This window comes from Pelophylax lessonae, assembly GCF_965119305.1.
Source record: "Pelophylax lessonae genome assembly, chromosome: 12".
In the NCBI taxonomy this organism is placed as follows: Eukaryota; Metazoa; Chordata; class Amphibia; order Anura; family Ranidae; genus Pelophylax; species Pelophylax lessonae.
In genome coordinates this window covers 127,115,602-127,139,632 of record NC_138779.1, presented here as the reverse complement: position 1 = coordinate 127,139,632, position 24,031 = coordinate 127,115,602, and the positions used below count along the sequence as shown (strand labels likewise).

Here is a 24,031-nt window from a genome sequence, read left to right as displayed (position 1 = left end):
GTCCCACCACATGGACACTGTCATAACAGAAGTATTGCAATTGGAAAAGTTGCCGTAAAAATTATTTTTTTTTTTACAGCAAAAAAATTTTCTTTTTTTCCTAAATCAGCCAGAACTGACAGCAGCCGGTAAATACATGTCAAATACATATAGGGTCCATTCACGCATCTGCAAAATGGGTCAGCATCCATTCCACAATTTGGCGGAACATTTACAGACCCATTGATTTTCAATTCCAGTCTGAAAAATTAGGCATTCACAGGATAAAAAAGTAAGCGTCGGCCATTCCAGGCCCCAAAAATTAGCCCACATGGGTTTACCTGACAGCTAAGAACGTTGTATTCTGTGGCTGAAGGTACATTAGGCATTCACAGGATACATAAGTAAGTGTCGGCCATGAAAGGCCCCAAAAATTATCCCACATGGGTTTACCTGACAGCTAAGAACATTGTATTCTGTGGCTGAAGGTACATTAGGCATTCACAGGATAAATAAGTAAGTGTCGGCCATGGAAGGCCCCACAAATAAGCCCACATGGGTTTACCTGACAGCTAAGAATGTTGTATTCTGTGGCTGGAGGTACAATAGGAATTCATAGGATACAGAAGTATGTGTCGGCCAGTATAGGCCCCAAAAATTAGCCCACATGGGTTTACCTGACAACTAAGAACGTTGTATTCTGTGGCTGAAGGTACATTAGGCATTCATAGGATACAGAAGTAAGTGTCGGCCAGTATAGGCCCCAAAAATTAGCCCACATGGGTTTACCTGACAGCTAAGAACGTTGTATTCTGTGGCTGAAGGTACATTAGGCAATCACAGGATAAATAAGTGTCGGCCAGTATAGGCCCCAAAAATTAGGCATTCAATGGACATGAAATGCCTCTTCTGCCGCTGTATTTACCGAAGACAAGGACCATTAATTGTTGTGGGTGGATGGTGGTCTGGCGGATATTTGTGGCCTGTCATTAGGAATTGTAATCAAACATGGTCTACTGGTCACATGAGTTGAATTCCTCTGAGATCCATGCCTCATTAATTTTTATAAATGTGAGGTAGTCAACACTGTCATGAGCTAGGCAAGTGCGCTTATCGGTCACGATCCCCCCTGCTGCGATGAACGTCTTTTTGGACAGGACACTGGACGCCAACAGTCAACAGTTCCATTGCAAATTGTGAAAGCTCTGGCCAGAGGTCAAGCCTGCCCACCCAGTAATCCAGGGGTTCATCACTCCTCAGAGTGTCCACATCGGCCGTTAACCCAATGTAGTAAAACACCTGTCCGTCTAGGCGTTCCCTGATGCTGGATCCGAAGTACAGCTGTCGATGGGTCGGCTGAAAGAAGGATCTCATATCTGAAGTGACCAACACATCTTCAAACCGCCCTCTTCTTGCAGGCGCTGCTGGATTGCTACCCGCAACTGTCTCTCTGTGACTGGAAATTCCCCTGCCAGCGCACGAAAAGCAGAATGCAGCATTTCTCGCAGCAAGGCCTGGAAGTGCTGCATTCTGACCGCCCTCTGTGATGGTAGTAACATTTCCGGCATTTGTTTGTCAATGACATGACGCAATGCACGCTCCAGAAAGAAGGCATAAGGTACGATGTTACTGATGTGGCCTGGCCGTGACTGACCAATTTGGTGATCTCATCAAATGGCCGCAGAAGTCTGCATGCATCGCGCATGAGCAGCCACTGGCGAGCAGAGTTCGTACAGGTAGCCGTTAACTGCACGTTTCTGCTGGAGCAGCCTATCAAGCATATGCAACGTTGAGTTCCATCGTGTCGGGCAGTCACAAATAAGACGCCTGACGGGCAGGTTGTGTCGCTGTTGAATGTCAGCAAGGCGAGCCATGGCTGTGTAAGATCTTCTGAAATGGCCCGAGATTTTCCTTGCCTGCCGCAAGATGTCCTGGACCCCAGGGTATTTGGCAACGAATCACTGCACAATGAAGTTCAGGATGTGTGCCATGCATGGCCCGTGTGTTATTTTGCCTTGTTTCAGCGCGCTCAGCAGATTGGCACCATTGTCGCACACCACTTTACCAACTGTTAAATTGTGCGGTGTCAGCTACTGATCTGCCTGTGAATGCAAAGCTGAAAGGAGTGCAGGACCAGTGTGGCTTTTGGCTTTCAGGCACAACAGACACAGCACAGCATGGCGACATCTCACCTGGCATGTGGAATAGGTTCTGAGGATCTTGGGCGGCGCAGCAGAAGAGACGGTAGCAGCAGAAAAGGAGGAGTCAGCAAAGGAGGAGAGGGAGGATGGAGTAGGAGGAGGAGAAGAAGAGGCAGGCCTGCATGCAATCCGTGGCGGTAAAACCAAATCTGCACGGGTGCCACGGTTTACATGCTTGACGGCCGTCAGAAGGTTCACCCAGTTTGCAGTAAAAGTGTTATACCTTCCCTGCCTGTGTTTGCTAGACCATGTGTCTGTGGTCAGATGTATCTTGGCACCGACACTGTGTGCCAGAAATACATTCACTTGCCGCTGAACATGGCCATACAGCTCTGGAATGCCCTTCTGCAAGAAATATTTCCTGCCTGGGACCTTCCATTGTGGTGTTCCAATGGCCACAAATTTCCAAAAGGCCTCCGAGTCCACCAGTTGATATGGCAGTAGTTGGCAGGCTATCAGTTCCGACAAGCCAGCAGTCAACCGTTGGGCAAGAGGGTTATCCGGCGTCATCATTTTCTTATGCTCCAACATTTGGGCCACGGAAGCCTGCTTTTTTCCAGAACAACGTGAGGACGGCATGATGGAAGGTGGAGTGGAGGACAATTGTGGGGAGTGAGGAGAAGGAGAAGAGGCTGGACGGTGAAAGCCTTGAGTGTGGCTTTGTGGGTTCTGACAGCGTTGCTCCCACTGGGCTCGGTGATGGGAGTTCAGGTGCCTTCTTAAGGCGGTCGTCCCTAGGTGAGTGTTGGGCTTACCGTTGACTGCAAAGGCTGCAGATGGCAACACTGTTGTCAGCAGCAGACACATAAAGAAAAGCCCACACTGTGGAGCCATGTGCCGGCATCCTGGGAGCGCCAGATGTGACTGTACATGGTTGATGGCTCGCTCCTGATACATTTGCAGTCTGCTTTGTACCTCTTGTGCAAAAAAGTTCCGCCTGCCTCTCCTCCCTATCTGCTGGTCCGTCTCTACCTCTGAACTCCCCTCCTCTTCCTCTCTTGTGGCTACCCACGTGATGTCCATACACACGTCATCATCCACATCACCTTCCCCACCACTAACATTCGAGATCTCGGCATAGGCAGCAACAGCGGGGACCAACCTCCTTGGGCTGATCTGGGTACTGTCGTCAGACTGCTGAGTGGCGGCTGTTGCTACCTCCTCTCCCTGATCTCTCCGATGCCAAGAATGGCTGCGCATCGCAAATGCCTTGTGATGGATCGAAAAATAATTCCAGTGACTCAAGGGTAGGTGGTGGTGGTGTTTGTGGTGGTGTCTTTGGAGGTGCACACAGCAGAGAGTGAAGAGGGTGCAGATAGAGAGGATGAGGAGGGTGTAGAAGAGGAAGGCTGAGTGAGCCACTCAACCAAGTCTGGTGCGTCCTTTGATGTAATCGAATGCACCTTCTGAAACTTCACAGTTTGGCTCCGGCCTACTGCTCCTGCCCTATCCCTACCACCCTTGCGGAAGGGCCTGCCTCTTCCTCTGCCTGTCATTTTTTTAAATTACCCTGTGACAAAAGTCTCTAGAGAATCGAAGTATATCTGGAAAAAAGTATATAACACCCCTCTTCAATCTGTGGTATTGGGGGCCACAGGTTTATCACACCAGTTCTACAAATAATTGGCCAGTAACTGTTGTTACTGTGTGTAGCACAGTTAACACAGCAAAAGAGGCCACATTTTTGAAGGACTCAAACACACTCTTAGAAAAGTATACTGTTAAATAACACCCCACTTCAATATGTGGTATTGGGGGGTCACTGGTTTGTCACACCAGTTGTTCAAAAAATTAGCCAGTGAGTTTGGCACTGTGTGTATCAGAGTTAACACAGCAAAAGAGGCAATATTGTTGCAGGACACAAATACACTTTTATAAAAGTATACTCAGATAACACCCCACTTTAATATGTGGTATTGGGGGGCCACTGGTTTATCACACCAGTTGTTCAAAACATTGGCCAGTGAGTTTGGCACTGTGTGTATCAGAGTTACACAGCAAAAGAGGCAATATTGTTGCAGGACACAAATACACTTATGAAAGTATACTCAGATGACACCCCACTTCAATATGGGATATTGGGGGCCTCTAAATGCTCATTCTTCCCGCTTTTACTAAGAGCATACACATAAAAAAGTAATAGGTTTCCTATATTGTTGCCACACAACGTAGTATTGAAGTGAAATGCATGCTGGTCCCCAGATTTCCCTTCATTTGAATACCGTGTGTCGTCACTAGATACGTAGAAGAAAGGGGAGTGGTTTATTTTGGTCTACAACATGGCGGGCGCGTCGGAGGACTGATATGGAGGAAAAATATCGTACTGGGGCGTGTAGTGACCGACGGGTGTAGGAAGGGGGGAGGCTCTCATTTTCTCTCCTCTGTTGCGTCCCGTTTGTTCTCTCCGGAGCACATCGATGTATCACATGAAGGAAGTGCTTGTTTTTGTCACTTAGAATACTTGCAGTTGGTCACCTTCACAAACGTTGCTGCATCATCCTGTAAAAGCAGCGACATTCCATAATAAACAAGAGGACAGCAATCGGCAGTGAGAAGAATGTTGCTCTTTGTATGGTGTCCTGTCAGAATACCGCTGTTCTATCAGCATACCGCTACCTATCAGCAGGCGGAAGTGACTGTCGGACGAGAACAACTTACTGCGCATGCGCCATGCGTTTCAACATGGCCACTATGTGTTCCAATAGGTTATCTAATGTGGCAGAAAACGAGGCAGCGGCGAGCATCTTCCTACACCCATGCAAGTCTTGAATTCTACATTGATTTTAGCAGTAAACTCACCTTATAGACTGGAATAGACTATTTCACTATATAATCAGTTTGTCGCTGAGTTGTACAAAAAATTGGCCAGTAAGTTTGGCACTGTGTGTAGCAGAGTTAACGCAGCAAAAGAGGCAATATTGTTGCAGGACACAAATACACTTATAAAAGTATACTCAGATAACACCCCACTTCAATATGTGGTATTGGGGGCCACTGGTTTATCACACCTGTTCTACAAATAATTGGCCAGTAACTGTTGTTACTGTGTGTAGCACAGTTAACACAGCAAAAGAGGCCACATTTTTGAAGGACTAAAACACACTGTTAGAAAAGTATACTGTTAAATAACACCCCACTTCAATATGTGGTATTGGGGGGGGTCACTGGTTTATCACACCATTTGTTCAAAAAATTGGCCAGTGAGTTTGGCACTGTGTGTATCAGAGTTAACACAGCAAAAGAGGCAATATTGTTGCAGGACACAAATACACGTATAAAAGTATACTCAGATAACACCCGCTTCAATCTGTGGTATTGGGGGGGCCACAGGTTTATCACACCAGTTCTACAAATAATTGGCCAGTGACTGTTGTTACTGTGTGTAGCACAGTTAACACAGCAAAAGAGGTAAATTTTGCAGGACTAAAATACACTCTTAGAAAAGTATACTGTTAAATAACTCCCCACTTCAATATGTGGTATTGGGGGCCACTGGTTTAGTACACCAGTTGTTCAAAAAATTGGCCAGGGAGTTTGGCACTGTATGTAGCAGAGTTAACACTCCAAAAGAGGCAATATTTCTGCAGGACACAAATACACTTATGAAAGTATACTCAGATGACACCCCACTTTAATATGTGGTATTGGGGGGCCACTGGTTTATCTCACCAGTTGTTCAAAACATTGGCCAGTGATTTTGGCACTGTGTGTAGCAGAGTTACCGCAGCAATAGAGGCAATATTGTTGCAGGACACAAATACACTTATAAAAGTATACTCTGATAACACCCCACTTCAATATATGGTATTGGGGGGCCACTGGTCTATCACACCAGTTATAATACTTTAAAAGTGCTTTTGTCACTGTTTGTAGTATTGCTGCAGAAACGCTCAACACACCAGTCACAGTGCACAATACAAATCCACTATAATATGCTTTCTACATTAGAAAGTATATTATAAGGGGATTACACCCCTATATAGTGCACTGCACACCTATAACAACTACCAGTCCTTAAAATTACTTTTGTGGACCTTAACAGAGCGATTTGTGTCACTGACGATCTGTCCCTGGTGCACACAGCAAACCTCTCCCTACACTGACAAAAGAGACAGTACACCTATACCAAATACCAGCCCTTAAAAGGACTTTTGTGGATCTTAACAGAGCGATCTGTGTCACTGACAAAAAGCAGAATGTGAAATGGCCTCCAGGTCAGGTCTATTTATAAGGTAGGGGGTATGTCCATGTGCTGAAATGTTTCAATTTGCTGTCTCGTTCCACCTGATGGCTGTGTCATGGGTCAAAATTCTCCCCAATGTAAACAATATGGCCGCCGTGAACAACGCCATATGTTCGCAAAATCGGCTGGCTGCGAACAAGCAAAGTTTGCCGCGAACCGACCGCCAGGCGAACCGCAAGGCTATCCCTAAAGGTGAAGCCCCTGTTTGCCCTCTCCAGGGCCCAGCACACCTCACCCAGAGTCTCCATGATGAGCTCTATGCTGGTCTTGGTGTCCTGGCTCTTCTTCTTCAGATCCACTACTGGGGTCACAGAAGCTGCCATGAACTCCTGAGTCCTGACACCGCCGGGCCACCTGGTACTCCTATGACACAGAGGCTGCAATCTCTGCCCGCTATAGTTGAGAGAATCCCGCCGCCATTCTAGCCACCACTGCTGCTGCCAGCAGGACCAAGGAGCTGGCTCTGCACCCCATGAACATATCCTACATAACAGCCCACATTTGTACTCACTGATGCAAGTATCCTCCTCTTGGGAACTGCAGACCAGCCTCAATAAATTGCCGTGGGCGCTGTCCTGAATCCATCACGATTTGACTGCTCTGGCTCTCTGTAATTTGCGCGGGCTCGCACAGCACAATTTAAGCAGGGCCTGCTCTCAGTGATTTTCGGCTCAGCGCGACCCATCAAATGCAGCTCGTTACCCACCAGTGGGTTCCGACACACAGTTTGGGAACTCCTGGTTGATATCATAGTTGTTGGATTTTGTTTGTACTTACAATGTCTAATTGTTGACTTATATCATCATTGTTTTGTTATTCCTTTTCTCTCAATAAAAATTTATTGAAAAAAAAAAAGGTGAAAAAAGGTATTTATAATTTTTTTTTTTTTTTTATATCTATACACAAATGTTTTACCTCTCATTCCTATTTTAAACCGTATGGGTTGTTTTACAAGGTGGGGTTTACATATACCTTAAATCTAATTAGTTTATGGCAGTGTAAGTAGACTTATCATATGTTTTGATAAGAGTTAAAAAAAAAAAAAAAAGCTTGGACAGTGAGAATCATTGCGAATGAAGCTAAAACAATAACAATAAATAAACAAAAATTATACAAAACAAGTAGTAAAAACTGGGAGGAGAACTAATGTGGAAAATTCTGTGTGCCAGATACCATGCAATTGTAGAAGGGACCCACTGGGGGGAGACATAGTTCATTATAAAATTGCAGCTAAAAGATATGTTAGCTAAAGTGTTCAGTATATAAATGAAAAAAAAATGGCCCTGTGTCATAGTTTTAAACTTTTATGCTGATGAAGAAGAGGGAGGGAATGGATTTTTTTTATGCTAATCCTGAAATTTCTGTGGATTTTTGATGCTTCCTAAAAACTACGTACATGTTGTGGTCAAGGCTGCCTGGTTAAAGTTTTAAGTGCGACTCCAAAGGAGTATTATGGTGTAACCCAGGTTAAAATGAGAGCTCGGACCTGTACAGTAGATGATATACTTATTTGTTTATAATAAGTACTTATGTAGTTCTGACAATTTATGCAGCTTTTTACTAGTGATCGGCCGATATCGTTTTTTTAATGCCGATACTGATACCGATATTTTAGTCATCGGATATCCGTATCGGCCGATATCGGCCGATATTTTCGGACATGTAAAAAAAATGTTTTGTTTTTTTCTAAAGGTTCTCCTTGTGGAGGGATCTGGGGGTCTTAAAGACCCCAAACCCCTCCTCTGGACTGAAAAGCATTCAAAACGTCAAGTTTGGCTGTTTTGAATGCGCTGAGTTTTTTTAATTCGACGCCGAGTACGCCGAAGGGATGTCATGACATCACTTCTGGGTTTTTTACATGGAGACCGGCGCATGCGCACTTGCGGCAGGGATACCGGCTTTCACGGGGGCACATCTTCATGCTACACCGGGTCTTCTCTTCGGCAGCGACGGGAGGTAGGATGCTCGGGTCTCCCGGTGGGACGGGAGACCCGGGTGAGCCGTTAAAGGGGGGGGGGACATCCCCTTCCACTCCTTGTAATGACAGCCGAGCGGCTTCTCAGCCGCATCGGTTGTCTTTACAAGTCAGCCGACCGTCGGCTATGGACACCGGTACCGGGGTGATGCTTCTAGCTGCAGGCATCACCCCACGACATGCACTTTCCCTAAATATCGGCAATATTGATAACCTCAGGGGCCGATTCCGATATATCGGGGAAAAGGCATATTGGCATATCGGTGTTGCCGATAATCGGTCGATCTCTACTTTTTTATTTACATCAGTCCCTGCCCCTCAAAGAGCTTACAATATCGGGTCCCTAACTCACATTCATACATACACATACTGTGACCAATTTAAACAGGATCCAATTAACCTACACATATGCACTAGAACTAGTATATCATTCTTTAATAGTGTATTCTTCACTGGCAGGTGGAGAATACAGCAGTTTTCTACATTTGTACAGTAGTGGTGGCTGCTTGATTTTTGTGCTTATTTTTAGTTGAATGAGTGCAGCCTTGTTTTTGATGGTGGGGGTTTTCCTTTAAAGAAATCTAGGTTTTGGTGGTGGAATAGGACCTAATTTTGGACCTTGGAGGAAAAGGTGATAATATTTTTTGATAATGCATTTTATAGAGCAGTATTTTTTTTTTTATTGAACTGGGCAATGGATTTGATATCAGAAGTAGAGTTTTTATCCTGTGCTGTGGTCTTGGGGGTAGGTATGTATTTTAAGCTCCCTTTTTAACTTCCAGAAGATATCCCTTTTCAGTGAATTATTATTTAAGCATAATACTTTGTGTAATGTAGTAATCAGTTAATGTAGTTGGAATAAGTGTCTTTAGGGTTGTTCTCTTTCCACTTGGTATGGTGACAAATTTGGGATAATAGTTCCTTGTGGTGGTTAGCAGATGTTACCTTGGTATTTTGATGACTAAACTCTAAATCAAGGAACACTAGAGATACATGTAAAGCTAAGACCAAGTGTGTTATCATTATAGAATTCTCCAAATAAAGGGATGTGTTCAAGGGGGCTGCCCTGAATAAGGATATCATCAATGTAGCGCCCATGAAAAAAAACAGTATGAGAGGCAAATGGATGGTTGTCGGTGATGTACAGATATTCCCCATACCGTGTACTCTTAACTTCATGCCCATCAGTGTGCCTTTTACCTATAGCTAATACTAATTTTGAAATTAAAATTAATTGTGTTCAAGGGCAATCTTTATACAATCAGATTTAAATTACAAAGCTTGTATGTAGTCGATGTCCAGGTAAGTGGCCAGTAACTGATTAAGACCTGTAAAGCCTACTTCGTGGTGAATAGTGGTATAGCTAGAGTTTACATCTAATAACAGCCATCTATAGTTGGGGTCCCATTTGTTGGATTTCAGTGTCCAGAAGGTATAGAGCGTCACATATAAACTATGCCTAATACTCCTTCTGGAATTGCATGGTATATTTAGGATTTCCACATTAGTTCTCCTCCCATTTTTATACTATTTTGAATTAAATAATCGTTTTAGTATTATTCTCAATTATTCTCACTTTCCACATTGTACACAAGTTTTTATTGTAAGTTTATCAAGATATATAATGTTGTGTCCCCCATGCTAATTAGAGTTAAAATAGCCCTTTGCTGCCTACTCGTTAGGCTTGAGAAAAGGGCAGAGCCCCAAAACTCATTGCCTTGCATGGTCAACATTCCCATAGCCTTACTGGCCAAGAGATTTTTTCACACCTTTTAAGTGGATCCTGCTAGGAAGATACTGCACAAGCTAGAGTCTGGTTTCACCTCTGACTACTGCTGCAGTTAATCTTTACACAACTGGCTGCCATCATGATTGTCCTGGTGTAAGTGCTCCAGTATTACCTTTGATGTAAGTGATTTTATGCTTGTCTGTAAAATGAAACTCCTTTTACTACACCAGTCCTGCTCCCTTCTGTTTCCCATGGTAGTGCTGAATCATCCCTGATCTCAAGGAGCTGTGCTGTTCCCCTCCCCATCTCCCCATGATGTCTGGACTGACACCTAATTGCCGCTAACACACCACTTTTCGTTTTTTATAAAGGAAGAAAATATACAGTCATTTATTTCTGTTCTTTCAGACTGTGGGGGCTCTTTAAATGAACTCCAAGGGTCTCTCTTCTCCCCCAGCCATCCTGAACTTTATCTCGGTAAGACTGTTTGTCGGTGGCTCATCTCTGTATCAGATGGACTGGCTATCCAGTTGCAGTTCCACAACTTTAGCCTGGTGTCCCAGAAAGGCTGCGAATATGATTATGTTGAGGTCCATGACAGTGCTGGATTTGGAATTGTCAGTTTGATGGGAAGGTAGGTAAATTCTGCTAGACAGGACTTTTTGTGGCACATTTTCTTCCAAAAATACACAGGCATGTAAATTAGTCATCTGGAATACCTCCTTACTGTGTGTATTACGTTTGGTCTAATCAGGCTACCTTTCTACCTGCTTTTTTCAGTTTAGGATGTTAGTTTGTCATACATTTCTTCACATTGGTTCTAGAATTTTTATTGCAGAGTGGGCAAAACTCCACCTTTAGCATCTGTGTGCCTTGTGTAGCAATGATCTCTTGTTAATGTGATACTTAGATTAACCATTTAAAAAGGATAATAGTCTGGGCAGCACCAGCCAGTTACTTTTAGGAAGAGGGGCAGGCAGGAAATTAAAATCCTGCCCTATGAGGGATTGCATTAAGTACTCTTAAGGCTTATACTACAAAGTGTAACGATAGCCATTAATTGGGATCAATTCAATTTTTTTTCAAAGCTTTTAATTCTAATGTTTTTGCCACTAATTTGATATTTTGTATTATAATATGTATGCATTCCTTGTTTTATAAATAAACATTTATTATGTGAGACAATTGAGTCCCAAAGCACTATGGGTTAGCTAAAGACAGTGCACAGCAGGAGCTGCCTGCAGTGGGGCTAGATTTGTCCAATTTAAACCATAGACAGAGCTGTCCAATAAAAGAGGAGTCACTGCTCTGACTCACTTGCACGTGTGTGTAAATTTCAACTTTAGCTATTGACCTCTATCAAGGCTTTATACAACAAAGAAATAAAGGAAACAGCGGAAAACATGTGAAATGGAGCCTAAAGCTCCCCCTGTTGGCTAAAAATATTAGTTCATAATAATAATATGCAGTATTTTATAAATAATTAACTAAAAATACTTTGATTAATATTATTTTAGTTCTAACATAATAAAGAAATCAAATATATAGAAAACGACTATATATTCCTTTAAAAACATCACTTTCTCAATACTTTTGCTTTTCCTTTTAACAAAGTTATTCCTGCTTAAGGTGGTAGATTACTTGTTTTGTTTCTGAAAGCCAGATATATGGCTTCAACTTAAAAATAATTATTGCTATATTTTCACTGTATCATTGTAATCATTAATGGACATTGGACAGGCCTTTAAAATATCTGCTTATTGTCCTTGAAGTCAAATAACCTCAATAAATCAGACAACGTAGTTTTTACTCTCCCTCAGCATGCACAATGTTATATATACTAATCTGTTTATTTAGGTTCTGTGGTTCTGAAATCCCTCCAACCCTTACTTCTTCTGGGGCTCAGATGACTATTCTATTTGTGGCCAGTACAGTATCAGATATAGGATTCTTTGCAACATATCAAGCTTTGAATGCTACAGAAGGTACGTTTTTTTTTTTTTTTTTCATGGTATCTACTGATTTTTGTTTTCCTGAACTTTTTTATTATTATATTTTTAATGCCATAATTATTCACTATTCAGAAAGAACAGGGCGTGGACATGAAGTCTTAATTTCCATATTCAAGGTTTTTTTTTTCTTGGGTTTTCTTTCATGGTTACCGAGATATATATATATATATATATATATATATATATATATATATATATATTATATATATATATATATATATATATATATATAGTGCATTCAGAAAGTATTTAGACCTCCTTTACTTTTTTTTTCTTTTTTGTTGTGTTGCCGCCTGATCCGAGGGGTGTTTTAAAGTTTTTTCTTATTAATATATACTCAGTACCCCATGACAAAATGTAAACAGAATTTAGAAATGTCTGTGAATTTATTAAAAAGAAAAACGGAAATGTTACATGTACTTAAAGGATAACTCCACTTTTGTGGGGGAAAAAAATCAGCAAATAAAGAAAAACAATATAGCGTATACAATTGCCACACAAATCGTATTGTAATTGAATGTTATTAAAATGACCTTTCCTTTTCAATCTGCAACTATTGTCATTTTCTGTAAATGCAATGCAATATGACTTCCTGGAGCTGTTCTGTACACAGAATGTATACTGACCACATCCCAGAAACATAATTTCCTGCTTGTGTGATTGGCTCACCAATTTTCCCAGAAGTCTGCTTAAGATACAAGTCAGATTTCTGGCATCCCCTGCATTAAAAATTTTATTTTGGTGAGATACTCCCAATAGAAGCATGTCTAAGGGGATGCAGGCCCAGCGGATTTCCTCATTAGAGGCCTGCAGCTGCCACAGCTGATAGATAATTATGAAACCACTCCCATTTGACCCATTCAGCACAGAGGAACAAACAATGATTTCTTCAGAATAACAAAAGGTAGGAATCTGCAACAACGTTTGTTAAAATTCCTGCAATGTACAGATCACCCAGAGGGGAATGTTTTTTTTCTCAACAAAAGTGGAGTTACGCTTTAAGTATTCAGACTCCTTACTAAGTACTTTGTTGAAGCACCTTTGGCAGAGTCTTTTTGGATATGACGCAACAAGCTTTTCACACCTGGATTGGGGGTTTTTCTGCTATTCCTCTTTGCAAATCCTCTCAAGCTTGGTCAGGTTGGATGGGGACCATCAGTGGACAGCCATTTAAGGTCTTTCCAGAGATATTTAATAAGGTTCAAGTCAAGGCTCTGGATGGGTCACTCTAGGACAATCACAGTGTTGTCCCTAAGCCGCTCCTGTGTTGTCTTGACTGTGTGCTTAGGATCATTGTCGCATTGGAAGGTGAACCTTTTACCCAGTCTGAGGTCTTTAGCAATGTGGAATAGGTTTTCATTGAAGATATCTCTGTACTTTGCTCCATTCAGCTTTCCCTCAACCCTGACCAGTCTCCCAGTCCCTGCTGCTAAAAAAAACACCCCCACTGCATGATGGTGCCACCACCATGCTTCACTGTTGGGATGGTATTGGGCAGGCAATAAGCCGTGCCTGGTCTCCTCCAGACATAACTTTTATAATTGAGGCTAAAAAGTTCAGTTTCGGTTTCATCAGACCAGAGAATCTTTTTCCTCACAGTCTGAGAGTCCTTCAGCTGCTTTTTTGCAAACTCCAAGCAGGCTTATATGTGATTTGCACTGAAGAGAGGCTTCCATCTAGCCACTCTGCCATAAAGTCCAGATCAGTGGAGGGCTGCAGTGATTAAACTATGTCCTATCACCACACAGGATCTTTTAAACTCAGTCAGGGTGACCATCTGGGTCTTGGTCACCTCTCTTACCAAAGCTCTTCTTTCCCAATTGCTCACTTTGGCTAGGCGACTAGCTCTTGGGAGAGTCCTTCTTCTGACAACAATTGTTGTAATAGTGACTTATCTCTTGCAGAGACCTATACCTGGCCTGTATAAGCAGATATATTCACTGTGGACAATGTTTATCAGATAGCTGAACTCACCAAACACCATTTTTTCCATCCATGTAGGTTTTATTGCAAGCAATAGGTATAGCAGACAACAAAATGTGGCAGATGATTGAAAGATGGTATTTGCAGGTCAAAACATGGTAATGTGTTTCCGGATGCGAGCAGATTGTATGGAAGGCCTAGACAGATGTGGCCATCTCTATTCCCACTAGTGATGTCCAGTTTATGAGCAAACTGCTCTTTTGAATCGATTTGTTTCTGTGAACTGGATGAATCGATTCATCTGACTGAACAGGTTTATTAGAACAAGTTCACTATTGACGCAATAGGAGACAAGTCTGGTAATATGATCCTAGAGTGAGAGAGCTCAGCCCCTCCCTGCAACCAATCAGACGACTCACAGCACACTGACACTCAAGAACTGGATACAAACTTACAACAGTTCTGAGTCACGAGTACACCAGTACACGGAGTCAAAGAATCATATGAGTCTCCAGAACAGTTACTGAGTCAAAGAATCAGGAGCCTCAGTTAGAACACAGTACACTGAAAGAATCAAAGAGTCACTACCAGTACAACAATACACTAAATCAATGATCAGATAGCAGCAGTGATAAAGTACAGACAGCCTTAAGCTCCATTCACACCATGGAATTCCAGATCGCAATTTTGGCCATGATGCTAAATCGCAGCAAATTGCGGGTTGCGCTTGCAATCCCCCGTTACTTTCAGCAGCACTCTAATTGTGGTGCAATTTTGCCACGATTGTTGCCTGATGATTAGGGGTAAAATCGCACGAACAGAAATACGGAACGCCTGTCGCCCAAAAGAAGTTGCCTTCAGTGAATCACACTCTTCTGAGTCAGATCCAGAGCTTCAGTTTACTTGCTTGTCAGCAGACTCAGCAAATGAACCGAAGAATCGATTAATGAATCGGTTAATTTCAATGAGTGATTCGAAATGAACCAATTTACATAAAAGATTCGAACTTCCCATCACTAATCCCCACAAGCATAAAGAAGCAGAAACAGGAAATACATCATAAATGGGAGGGGACAGGAGGGAACACAGGAAAGGAAAAACAGACAGGCAATTGCAACAACTGAAATAACCACAAGATGGCAGTATAATACCCAATTATATATACATTATCATAACTATGCATTATATTATATCTTACATATCAGTGTAACAGCTCAGTCCTGGTTGTGCCAAACTTCTTCCATTTGACAATTATGGAGGCCACTGTGCTCTTGAGATTCTTCAGTGCAGCAGAACTTTTTTTGTAGCCTTCCCTAGATCTGTGCCTTGCAATAATCCTTTCTCTGAGCACTGCAGGCAGTTCCTTAGACCTCATGGCTTTTGCTCAGATACATTATGCATTGTTAGCTGTAAGGCCTTTTAAAGGGAGGTGTGTGCCTTTCCAAATTATGTTAAATCAATTTATTTTACCACAGATGGACTCCAATCAAGGAGTAGAAACATCTCAGCAACGATCCAGGGAAATGAGAGGCACCTGAGCTAAATTTCAAGTTTTGTTGCAAAGGGCCTAAATACTGTACTTATGCCAATGTGATATTTCATTTTTTTTTCTTTTTAATAAATTCATTATGGGTTACTGAGTGTATATTAGAAATGAGAAAAAAAAATATTTAAACAACTGTAGTTTGTAATCAGGCTGCAACATAACAAAATCGAGAAAAGTGAAGGGGGGGGCAAAATACACTATGAATGCACGATAGATAGACAGATAGATAGATAGATAGATAGATAGATAGATAGATAGATAGATAGATAGATAGATAGATAGATAGATAGATAGATAGATAGATATATTCTATATATATATATATATATATATATATATATATATATATATATATATATATATATGTATATATATACAAAGTATATCATTTCTGTGCTGCAAACCCACTTTTTTGTGTATATATACTGCTCAAAAAAATTACAGTGTGAAAACACATCAGATCTCAATGGGTAAAAATATCAAGCTGGATATCTATACTGATATGGACTGGGTAATGTGTTAGGAAAGAAAGGATGCCACATTGTTTGAATGGTATCCAGTAATTTGTGTGACCCCCACATGCTTGTACGCATGCCTGACAACATCGGGGCATGCTCCTAATGAGACGACGGATGGTTTCCTTTGGTATTTCCTCCCAGATCTGAACCAGGGCATCACTGATCTTCTAAACAGACTGAGGTGCAACCTTTGGCATTGGATAGACCAAAACATAATGTCCCAGAGGTGTTCTATTGGATTTAGGTCAGGCGAGCGTGGGGGCCATTCAGTGGTATAAATTCCTTCATCCTCCAGGAACTGGCTGCATACTCTCACCACATGAGGCCAGGCATTGTCGTGCACCAGGGGAAACCCACTGCACCAGTGTAGGGTCTGACAATGGGTCGAAGGATTTCATCCCCATACCTAATGGCAGTCAGGGTGCCATTGTCTAGTCTGTAGAGGTCTGTGTGTCCCTCCATGGATATACCTCCCCAGACCATCACAGACCCACCGCCAAACCGGTCATGCTCAACGATGTTACATCATCATACAGCATAACATTCTCCACGGCTTCTCCAGACCCTTTCATGTCTGTCACATGTGATTAGGGTGAACCTGCTCTCATCTGTAAAAAGCACAGACCTGCCAATTCTGGTGTTCAATGGCAAATGCTAATCAAGCTCCACTGTGTCGAGCAGTGAGCACAAGGCCCACTAGAGGATGTCTGGCCCTCAGGCCACCCTCATGAAGTCTGTTTCTGATTGTTTGGACAGAGACATTCACACCAGTGGCCTGCTGGAGGTCATTTTGTAGGGCTCTGGCAGTGCTCATCCTGTTCCTCCTTACACAAAGGAGCAGATACCGGTCCTGCTGATGGGTTAAGGACCTTCTATGACCCTGTCCAGCTCTCCTAGAGTAACTGCCTGTCTCCTGGAATCTTCTGCATGCTCTTGGGACTGTGCTGGGAGACACAGCAAACCTTCTGGCAATGGCACAGATTGATGTGCCATCCTGGGGGAGTTGGACTGCCTGTGCAACTTCTACAGGGTCCAGGTATCGTCTCATGCTACCAGTAGTGACACTGACCCTAGCCAAATGCAAATCTAGTGAAAAACAGCCAGAAAAGATGGGTAGAAAAAAAAATGTCAGTGGCCTCCACCTGTAAAACCCTTTCTGTTTTTGGAGGTCGTCTCATTGTTGCCCATCTAGTGCATCTGTTTCATTAACACCAAAGCAACTGAAACTGATTAACAATATATATTTATAATATATAATATAACAATATATATACTGTATATCAAAAATGTGTTTAAATCATTTAATCTTGGAGACCTGAAACAATATACCCATACCATTCTATGTGCATTTAATGTATTTTTACATGCTATTTACCTGTCAAAGCCTCCCAAAAGATCTGAAACTGCTTCTAGGTTTCGCCATCTTGGATGTGATGTCAGTATCCTTACTATACTTAAGTGGCATGTCTATTCCCTAGAAACATAGGAGGCACATTGCAAGTCAATAAAAATAGTTTATAGAAGGGAAAAATGCTACAAGAAAGCATTTAAATTATTTGAACTTTCTGTGCTTTTACTTGTAAATATTTAGGTTGGTGTCAGGGTACCTTTAACCACTTCTGGATCGGAAGATTTTCCCCCTTAATGACCAGGCCACAATTGCGCGGTCGTGCAACGATGTACCCAAATAAAATTGATTTCCTTTTTTTCCCATAAATAGAGCTTTCTTTTGGTGGATTTTGATCACCTCTGCGATTTTTATTTTTTGTGCTATAAACAAAAAAGAGCGACAATTCTGAAAAAAAAAAAACCCCAATATGTTTCACTTTCTGCTATATAACATTCCCAAAAAAAAAAATTTTATATCAAAATTTTTTAACATTTTAGGCCAATTTGTTTTCGGCTACATATTTTTGGTAAAAAAAAAAAAAAAAAATGGCAATAGGCGTATTTTGTTTGGTTTGTGCAAAAATCCCTTCTACTAACTACGGGAAAGATTTATGTCATTTTTATTGTTTTTTTTCTTTTTTACTTGTAATGGCGGCGATCTGCGAGTTTTAGCGGGACCGTGACATTGCGGCGGACAGATCAGACCCCTAACTGACATTTTTGACACTTTTGGGGGGACCAGTGACATTACTACAGTAATAAGTGCTAAAAATATGCACTGTTACTGTAATAATGACACTGGCAGGGAAGAGGTTAACACTGTGGGTGATCAATGAGTTAAATCTGTACCTAGGGGCGTGTTACTAACTGTATGGGGGTTGGGCTTGTGAAATGATTACAGAGACCTGTGATCCTATATATAAGGATCACAGGAGCTCTATGATCATTTCAGAGAGAACGGTCAGCTGTGTTTACAACAGCTGACTGTTCTTCTCTCTCAAAGGGGAACGATCGGGGGTGCAAAACGGCAATTGGAGCCGCCTGCCCCGTGCATCGAAATCCCCGATGCCGAGAGGGGATTGGATGCAGGCAGCACAAATGGTAATGGTGGACAGAAGCTGCCTAAATTTGTATCTCTTTGACTGTTAGTGTCTGCTCTGTGATGAGGGATTCTGTCATGTCAGGTTTCTTCCTGTAGGCATCCTAACACTCTTGGAAGATAAGAACAGCGCCACTCTAAGTGCAGTAAAACCAATACTTTATTTGACATATAATAATGCTGGGTACTCACAAGATAAAACGTTTAAAAAGCATGGTAAACGTATGTAGAAAGATCCATTAATCCAGTGCCTGGGCAAGGAGGGGCTGATGTGCTCCAAATAGATCTGTCCGACTGCGGGAGTGAGCAGTATCCGGACCCCGAGGACACCTGCAACGCCTCCGGCGGCGGACTTCCGGGTTGGGCGTAGAGCGTGGGCGTGATGACGTAGGATATACATTAGATACTTTAGCACCTGGGGGCCTTAACGAGGAAGTAGAGACCAACTCCCTGGTATGAGGCTCCTGACCCATTGGGGTTTGACCAGCCATGTGGAAGAATAGGGTCACGCTAACGGAGAGTGGGAGAGAGATGATCCTCTGTTACATGTGCTATGATATATTTAGTTTCTCTTGAATTGGACACCACCTATCACTCCTTTTTTAATATCAGAATTTTTTAATATTACCATCTTATTTATTTTTATTTCAACTTCCATTTATAATTCACAACCCATATGTTTTACCATTTTACTATCATGCCTTTATATATATATGTGTATATGTGCATATATACATATATGTATGTGTATTTTTTTAGGCGGTATATGATAGTTTTTATACAAGTCTAGTTGGTATTTTAAACTTGATAGTGAATGAAGGTTGCGACACTGTTTGCATGTGCACACAGTTCCCCTTCTTCACATCTAAAAGTAGGTTGCGAGAGTGTATTCTATAGCCTACTACTCCCCTTCTTTTTATCTAAATTGTCACTAGCTCCATCCATTCAAAGTTATTCCATCAGGTTTCATTTAGTTTGTTTGTTTATTTTATTTTTTTCATTTTTATTAATTAGTATTTTTTAATTTAATTTTTTAATTTTCATTTAATTATTATTATTTCAGAATTATATATATATTTTTTTTTTTATTATTTATTTATTTTATTATTCAATTTTTATTTATCATTATATTTATTATTTATCATTATTATTATTATTTGTTGCTGCCATTAGGATCGGTTCCAGATACAATATTTCCTACTATTAGGTTTTTATTCATCATGTCTATTTCCTTCTTTTAGTAAATTCTATAGTTTGTATTATATGACCACTTTTATCTATTGATGTATACCCTGTGTGCATATATTCTACCATATCCGCTTAGCTCTTAGGTTAGAACTGCCGTCCAGGTGTCCTCAGTGTGGGTATTTGCCGCACAGGACTCCTCTTAGGACCCTGCGGCAGTCGAGCATTCCTCCCCTATATAATGCCCTTCTCCAAGATGGCGGGTTCATAGGCCTGAGGAAGGAGCGCATGCTCCGACAACGCGTCAAAAGGCCTACGTCATCACGCCCACGCTCTACGCCCAACCCGGAAGTCCGCCGCCGGAGGCGTTGCAGGTGTCCTCGGGGTCCGGATACTACTCACTCCCGCAGTCGGACGGATCTATTTGGAGCACATCAGCCCCTCCTTGCCCAGGCACTGGATTAATGGATCTTTCTACATACGTTTACCATGCTTTTTAAACGTTTTATCTTGTGAGTACCCAGCATTATTATATGTCAAATAAAGTATTGGTTTTACTGCACTTAGAGTGGCGCTGTTCTTATCTTCCAGTATATTGCAAGTTCCTTCTCGTCTTGAGAATCAGCAGCCTTCTGGAGTGCACAGACCGGTGCTTTTTATGGACTTTTTGGACTTTGCCACACAACATCCAGGTCCGTGCATCTTCCCATTAATATTTTAATATAGGAGGTTATTGAGGTTCATTTTTGAGTCCTGTTGCGCCAGTTTTTTTATGTTTGATCCTAACACTCTTCTTTAGCCCATTGGTCTGCTCAGTGGTCTCCTCAGATCTCCAAGTAACACTGGCACAAAGCACAGTCAAGCTTACCATAGGTGTACCTGGGCTGGGTGGAGGGGTTGAGAAATGAAAATGATTTTATGTATGTAACTTGGAGAAGATGAAATAGGTCTAGGTGTGTGCTTGCTTATCGGCCATTTGGCTAAGATCAAGTGTAGTGTCTGTTCTTATCAATGTCCAGTAGGGGTGCTGTGCTGTCATTCTGGCCTTAAGTAGGGCTGGGATGGCTGGCTATATAGTATCCCTGCTGATATCAAGGGAGCTGTGAAGGCTTGTACGGGGCAAATGGGGCACAGGAGTAATTCCCTGGGAAAACTGGATGGGCCCAGTTCCTCCTGGTTTGAGTAGATCGACCTTGTCTGGCAATGGGCTGGGAAGGCAGAGAGTCCGTGGTGTCTTTTCCCCTGGAAGTGGTCACCCTAGGGATGCTCTTAGTAACATTTGGGTGTGGGAAAAGACGCACATGGTCACATCGCTAAAATCTTTTTCTGCACTGCGCCTCCATAGGCTAGGCCTTCTGGCTAAGTCCATACAAAAAAGGAGAAAGGCTGGTGCTATGGGCATCCGCTAAAACATTGTTTATTTTAGCATATGAACAACAGTCAAATATAAAGTTAAGGTTTTCATTCTCCCCTGATCCTCAGTCTGGACAGTGCTGATTGGCAGTTTTTCATTTTCAGCAACGCCGCAGGTTAAAAAAAAAAGGTGTGTGCTGGCTTTTAGGAACTAGAAGTATCTTCATGGTCTGGAGGAGATGTGTCTTTGAGGGATAGGAAGTACCCTATGGGGGGTACTAAGGGGGAATTGTAGCTTGGGGGCATGAAAAGTAAACCGAGGAGGGACATAGTGCTTCAGGCAGGGGTGAAATGTGGCTTAAGGGGAAAGATGTGGTTATGTGTAGTTGATCTTGGGGCATAAGCAGTGGCTTGCAGGATGTTGATGTTGCCTAAAGCAGTACATAACCCAAAAACAAAACATTGATATTTTGCAGGTTGCCAAGTGGCTGCATTTGTTTTCTTATTTATGCTTTTTTCCCATTTATTTTCACCTGGTAATCGGGCCAGCATCACACTTCCTGTCTTAGGTGTCTGCATTCTGGATGGAGGGGCAATAAAGACACATTTGGACAGTAACATTGGCAGTCTGGGAGAGGCTATTATTTGATGCACTAGCAAATTTAGACGGACTTGACAAATTAAACCAGAACTCCAGTATATGTATATATATATATATCCAGTATGTATAGAAAATGCATGTATATTTCTATCAATTAGTCGCATTATAACGTGCGCTGACATCCGTTGACATACATTTTGATGTCCGTTGACATGCATGCACAACGTTATGGTGTGAATAGAACACATTGATAATTATTGTTATTTCAGATGTCCTTCCGTTGATATGCTCACTGGCTAAGCAGCTACAGTAAAAAAAATTTTTCCTTTTGGAATAAAGGTTTTACGTAAATGAATATTAGCTGACCATTGTAAACACCATTGTCAGTGTTAAATGGTTTGTTTCTCTGCTGGATAGCTTGATTTGTTAAAAGGGAGTTAAAATAACAGATCACCAGGTAAAAAAAAGTTGAAAAAAAAATTTAAGAAAACTAGTGCATTCACCACATAAGCTACAATATAATTCATTTTTGTTATTGGCTTTACCCACTTGCCTACCGGGCCAATTCTGACATTCCTCTCCTACATGTAAAAATCAGCATTTTTTGAGCTAGAAAACTACTTAGAACCACCAAAAATTATATTTCTCTTACGTCCTCCGACAGTCGCCGCCTCTTCATATTCGTCACTAATGGGGGTTATTGACCTTTGCTCCGTAGGAGTAGCTAGGCAACAGAATATATTAATATCAAAGCTTTTAGCATATCCCACCCCCAGGGGGTGGTCCCCTCAGTCAATACCTCCCTGCTTCCTGCATACCAACTCAGTTTCACTTGCCTAGCTCAGGAGTACGCAGGCTGTTCCTGTGCTAGGGCTCTTAGTCTCAGCCACTTTTCTATTTTTTGATTTTATTTGAAGTTTTTTCTCTTTCTTTTACTTAGCTGTTTATTTCCAGCATTAGTTAGTTCTTCTGATGAAGATGATCGTGCGGAGCTGGGTCTCAGTCTGGCCACCCTGGATCCCAGGGCTCAGAGCCAGGGGCTTCCCAGCCTGCCATCGAGCGTTCAGCTTAGGTTTTGCCCTGGCACATTGAACGACCCATCCCTGTTCGCTGCAGGGATGCTATCGGTGAGGTGGCTACCTCACTGGACGCCATTGCGGTTTCGCACCGCAACTCCACTGCGTCATGCTTGCGACACTCCTTGTCCTCAGTACTGCGGTTTGGTCGCTGGAGCAGGCTCCCCACGTCATCCGGACTGGTAAGTGTATCTCTATGTGGGGACCTGTCTTTTTTGGGTGTCAGTCTGGGACTGTGTGACTCTGCATGTCTGTGTGGCTGCTGTGCTCCCTGTCAGCTCCTGTGTGCACTTGCTGCCTGTGTGTGGGCTGTGAGGGGGGGGGGGGGGGGGGCTCTCCCGCTCTGCTGGGTGTCAGATGAAGCAGTAAGATTTTAGACATGCTGTGCGGCGATCCGCCATTTTTTCTGGGGCAAAAATTATGGTGGCAGGTCCTGTGAGGTACTGCACACGTTTTTGGCGCCAAACGCCGCCATTTTGAGTGGCGATCGATCCCACATGTCAGCGCCATGTTCTCTTTGCCCAGGGTTTTGTCCTCAGCCAGCGGCCATGTTTGTGTAGCCTTGCAGAGGCTTCATAGGGGCGGTCAGTCTTGCATCGCTTCCTTTTCCTCTGGGACAGCGATCGGTGCAGCAGCCTGTGTGAGCTCTCCAGGTTTTATATCTCCTTTTTTCCTGTATTCCTTGCCCAGTTTCTTATCCCTGTGGGGGTCAGTGTGTTCAGTGGGTGCGGTGGGCAGCGCTCACCGCGATCTTAAAGGGGCAGTATCCTTTATTAATTTTTTTGCTGGGGCATGGATTCTCAGGATTGCAAGTTTCCTCCCACCCTGGTGGGGGGCCAAGGGGCTGCTGCTTCCCCCGAGGGGGCTGATCTGGCCACTATTGTGGCTAACTTAGCTGCTCAGGTGCAGATGCTGGTGGCTGATCGATCCACAAAAAGGCCCAGGGTGTCTATTTCCTCTGATTCAGAGGGCGATGGGGCTGCTATGGCTGGAGTGCCCTTCTCAGGGTCTCACTCATCCCTAGACCTTGTGGGGTCTGACGGGGAGGCTGAGGTGGAAGGGGTTGATAATTCTCCCCCTGGCTCGTCTGAAGAGCTTGCACTCATGGATGAGTTAGTTGCTTCTATCAAGCAAACGCTGCATTTGCAGGATGAACCATGTCCTCCTGCTTTGATGTCCTCTTATGGGACGCAAAGGAAACG

General features: G+C 42.6%; 1 protein-coding gene across 2 annotated transcripts in view; it reads left to right on the top strand.

The window, feature by feature from the left end:
* MFRP (membrane frizzled-related protein) overlaps positions 1-24,031 on the top strand; it is a 145,646-nt gene that overhangs the window by 108,264 nt on the left and 13,351 nt on the right. For both annotated transcript variants that reach the window (XM_082274065.1, XM_082274066.1), the window contains exons 9-10: positions 10,536-10,761; positions 11,985-12,112. In XM_082274065.1, coding sequence (XP_082130191.1) covers positions 10,536-10,761; positions 11,985-12,112 — 354 coding nt within the window. The remainder of the gene's footprint in view (positions 1-10,535; positions 10,762-11,984; positions 12,113-24,031) is intronic.